The sequence below is a fragment of the Frankliniella occidentalis genome, unplaced genomic scaffold (assembly GCF_000697945.3).
Source record: "Frankliniella occidentalis isolate FOCC.00 unplaced genomic scaffold, Focc_3.1 Scaffold194, whole genome shotgun sequence".
NCBI lineage: Eukaryota > Metazoa > Arthropoda > Insecta > Thysanoptera > Thripidae > Frankliniella > Frankliniella occidentalis.
The window spans coordinates 248,529-253,134 of record NW_026267320.1 but is presented as its reverse complement, the minus strand read 5'-3'; the positions used below and the strand labels follow the sequence as shown (position 1 = coordinate 253,134).

General features: G+C 58.5%; 2 protein-coding genes across 6 annotated transcripts in view; one reads left to right on the top strand and one right to left on the bottom strand.

Annotated features, from left to right (window-relative positions):
* LOC113209642 (homeobox protein Hmx) overlaps nt 1-4,223 on the bottom strand; it is a 22,233-nt gene extending 18,010 nt beyond the window's left edge. Inside the window, exons 1-2 of the mRNA XM_026427283.2 lie at nt 4,018-4,223; nt 818-1,594 (exon numbers count right to left, since the gene is read on the bottom strand). Coding sequence (XP_026283068.1) covers nt 818-1,593 — 776 coding nt within the window. The 5' untranslated portion in view covers nt 1,594; nt 4,018-4,223. The remainder of the gene's footprint in view (nt 1-817; nt 1,595-4,017) is intronic.
* LOC127750474 (uncharacterized) overlaps nt 1-4,606 on the top strand; it is a 111,607-nt gene that overhangs the window by 68,383 nt on the left and 38,618 nt on the right. The window lies entirely within an intron of this gene.

The window sequence follows — 4,606 nt, the reverse complement described above, 5'->3', positions numbered from 1 at the left end:
GCCAGTCGGCGACTCGCGGGGCGCTTTGACGGAAAACGGATGAAAGACTCCTGCACACGCGGGGCAGGGCGAGGCGGGCGGGGGGCGGAGAGAGGGTACTTCCCTACGGCCTGGCCAGGCGGCCGGCGGCCAGGGGTAGCGGAGTGTGGCGGGGCGTGGCGGCGGCAGGACCGGGCAGGGCCGGGGCGGCCCCCGCGCCCATTCAAAGGCGATGGTTCGGAGTTAACGCACGATAGTGACGCATCATACGCGGTGCCTTGGCGGCCGCCGCGCCGCCGCCGCCAGGGCCGCACCCCCGTAACTCGGCCCCCGAGCGCGCCGAGATGCGGGGCTACCTTGCCTTTTCGACTCGTGCCGCCGTCTCCCACACCTCCCCCTCCCACTGCCCCCGGATAGGAGGAGGGCTCCGGGCGCGGCTCGGCTGACCGGAAGGAGGCCGGACGGATCCGGTCCCCGGATTGTCCTTCCCGGCCGCGCGTCGGCGGCCTCCCCCTGCTCGCGAAGGAGAGGGAGCCGCACTCTCTGTCTCTGTCGCACTCGCGCGGGCACCCGCCCCGCCCGCGAGAGCGAGAGAGACGGTCATGGGTGCTGCGGCGCTCTTTTTGCTTTTTCTGGTGGACTTGAGTTTTATTAGCAAGGGTCGCCGGCGTTGCCGGGCAAAGTCCGCATATGTAATGTGCGGCCGCGAGTCCCCCGGGCCCAGAGCCGCGCCCAGAGCGCCAGCGGATGCCTCTGTGGATACCCCGCACGCCGAGTCCTGCCCGCAGCGCCACCCCTCGGCGCCGGGCCTAAAGCGCTGGAGGTCAGACTTACTCACCGGTACTCGTCCTCGGGGACGGGGTAGTCGGGCGGGAAGAAGGTCCAGGGCGTCTGCTCGTAGTTGTCGTACAACGCGGTGGTGGCGGCCGCGGCGCCCGTCGTGCCGCCCGCCGTGCTGTACACGGTGGTCGTGTGCGTGTGGTGCACGGTGAGGTGGCCGCCCAGCCCGCCCTGGTGCGCCGGCTGCGGCGGGTGCATGAGCAGCGCCACGCTGGCCTCGACGGGCTGGTGGTGGCCGCCCGGGTGGCCGCCCTGGTGGGCCGGCTGCGGCGGGATCACCAGGTGCACGTTGGCCTCGCCGGGCGTGCCGTGGGTAGGGGCGTGCATGGCGGCGGGCAGCGCCACCGGGTGGGCCACCGGGTGCGCGATGGCGTGTCCCAGCGGCTCGTGGTGTCCGTGGTGCAGGTAGTGCGGGTGGTGGGGGTGCGGGTGGTAGTGCTGCAGCTGGTGGTGATGGTGATGCACGGTGTGGTGGTGGTGACCCTGTGCCTGGACGTCCTGCTGCTGGACGTGAGACGCCTGCTGCTCATGCTGTTGCTGGGGCACGTCGTGCTGTTGCTGGGGCACCTCCAAGGGCTGCTGCGGCACATCCATCGCTTGCGGCTGTCCATCCAGTGCTTGCTGGGCCACCTCGTGCGGCTGCTGGGCCACCTCGTGTGGCTGCTGGGCGACTTCGTGTGGCTGCTGGGCGCCCTCGTGAGGCTCGGCGGCCCTGGGGTACATCGCCAGCTCCAACGCCGAGCTCTGCTGGCCGTCGTCCTGCTGGCCCTCCATCCTGCGGATAACAAGAGGAGCTCGTGAAATCACACCGCAGCGCGTGAAACCCTCCCCGTGCCGAGTCGAGTCGAGTGCGGAGGGCGCCATCACGAAAGCCGACCATAAAGAGTCTCGAGTGTTGGAGTGGAGTGTCATGGAGCTGCCTCGCGCGCCCCGCCCCGCCGCGCCAGACTCTCGACTTGAGGGCCCTCTCCATGGCCGCCGCGCCACGCCCCCCGCCCCGGCACGGCTCCGCCTAATCCCACCCACTTGGGCGTTAGCTTAGGACGCACTTGCCCGCCCGCACTCGATGATGCGATCTCCTTCTCCGAGGAGGCCGAGATTGTGCCCGCCATTGCATCAGTGAGAGAGGAGAAAGTTTCGGTGTGGGGGTGTCCTGTTTGGCGGTGTCGGGTCATAGCCCGCGCCGCTCCCAGTCGCTATCGGGCGGACGGGCCTGCAGGCGGGCGCAGAGATACCGCCCCCGGGCCGCACGCGCGCGCCGCGCGTTGGGTTGCCTATCGGGGGCTGGGCAGGCGCTGAGAGGCGCGCTCTCCAACTAATCCCCGCGGTGGAGGGCCTCTCGTATCGCCCCCGCGCCCCGTCGAGGGCCCGTTTAGCCTCTCTCAGGGGCACAAGTGGCCCTTTTGGAAGGGGCTGCAATCTCGAACCCATTATTTACCCGTCGATGGATTAGACCAGCGACAGAAATAACGAGCCGCTCAATGTTTTCTCTTCCTATCGCATTTTCAGACACTCTGCGTGATGAGGGTTTCTACTGCAAACTTGCATGTACTCTATCGACGAGTCTCACGAGTCGCGGAGTTGGACTTATTATCTATCTACACCGCCCTGGATATATACAGTTGCATCACTCTATCACCCCTCTATCATTGCGTAGCGAAATCAAGGCTGATTTCTTATCAGTGTTAAACAGGACGAATCCTATACACTCTCGATGTGAAAGAGACATCGATAGTGTGGGAATAATACCTCACTAGCATTTCTCAGTTTTTGTCACCCCCTCCCTTCCGTTCTACGCGTACAGATACCCTTATAAGGTTAAACATTGGTTGCGCATTTAATGTCTTTGGCTCTACAATAGAGAAGGTGTAAGGTTTTAAGCAGTTACAATCTGCAAGCATAGCCCTTGCAGCCAGAAAATTGTTACCTTGAAACACGGGTAAATTACCTTACGTTACATAAATTGATATTAAATTAACATAATTTACCTAGAATAAAGTTTTTCATTAGCTCATGGAAAAAGTTGGCTAAACTCCAGGACATTTTTACTTAAAAATAATTAAATTTATTTGACAGAAGGAAAAAGTTCCCTTATGCTTCAAGGAGACACTTTTCTGGGTGTAGAGCGTGAAATAATAACTTGAATACCAAGCACCCACTTTTTTGGAGGCAAGAAATACGATCCACGAGGGATTCAACTTTTTTGAGACAGAGAGTCTCTATCGCGGAGGAGCGCATGACCTCTGTAAGACACCAGCAATTAATTAAAATCATTATCAGTTCTTCATCAGGCCGAGGTAGAGATAGAGATAGGCGCTCGGACAGACTTCTGACGCAGGTGAAAAGAGACCGAGGAGACAGACTTCTCCCTCGCGCTCTCGTTTTTTTCCTTTTTTCTTCGAAGTCAGCGCAGGCTGTGATTGGTTCCCGAGACAACGGGTGGAAGCGTTTGAAAACGCAAATGTTTCTGTTGCTTTGCCAATGCTCGTTCCCCGCAATCCAGAGGGAAGCGCGCGATTCCTAATGTTTCGATGCCTAGCAATTTAACAAGTAGGGTCAGATTTTGAATTTCTATTCCGCAAGCATATTGCCAAATTACGTGTTGCAATATCGGAAGCGATTGTTACCAATAGGAAGCATCGACATCGACGGCGGGGAAATTCAAATTCTCGTATAACTGTGTACATGATGTTATGGCATTAAATTTACGACACGTAATAGTAATGCGTTAACTGCCATCGAAGGAAATAGTAGAAACCACTGAAGAAGGCAGCGAAAGTCCATATCACTGATCAACATGACGGTAGCTGTAATGGGCGCTCAAAGTGGAGGACTTCCCTGAGGGCCATAATGAGCACCGCACGAGTACCACCTGCACTCTAATCCCATGATCATCAAACACAAGTGTGCCCATGCCCAGTTCGCAACGCGGGTGCATTCGCACTCGAAATACAAATCCACACAATCGAGAAACGGGAGCTTCCCGCCAAACCCCCACCTGAATGATGGGTGGTCATTATGATTTTAGTCCCAAAACATTTTAGAGACACAATCGGATCAATCTAGCTGGCGAGTATCACCTCCTGGCCATAACTCGGTACGAACAGAACGTATGTAATCATATTAGAGTCAAAGTAAGGAAGTTATCGACTCTCCCTCTCCCTCTCTCTCACTACCCCCCGTGGGACTTGGCCTCACCTGTGTGTACACGGCTCTCGCTCGAGGGTGTCCACGCTGTCGATACCCTGGCTCCGGTCGGCTCGGCGCTTCTAAAGAGCCTCAGTGGCGTGGCCGCTGGCAGCCGGTGTGGCGCTTTGGGGCCTTGTGCGTGGCGAGTCCCTCTCCGAGTCCGTCCCGTCCAGTACGGCCCCTGCCCCGCCCGGCGTCGCGTCGGCGCCTGCATTCCCTTCTCAATCAATCCTTATCACCGGCTATCGCCTGGCCGGGCTACGCGACTATCACTCAATCACACCTGCAAACAGCCCCCCCCCCCCCCACCTTTTTCCACCGGCTCACGTGGAGTTTTCGAGTTCGAAAAGGGAACGCCTGGTACTGTTACCTTCTTGTGCCTTGCTTTAAAAGGCGCTGCTCCCTAGGGAACCTTCGGCGATGAATGAGCGTCTAGGAGACGACACTCATGGACTGGCAGTACCCCACGCCACCAGATACACCCTGAGCAGCTTGATCAACACCTTCCTTGTGGCGGGACCACAATGTGGTCATGCTCCCATGTTTGAGACTCAGCACATTTTCCATTAGATTTTTTTTTTAAATTTATACTAAAGTG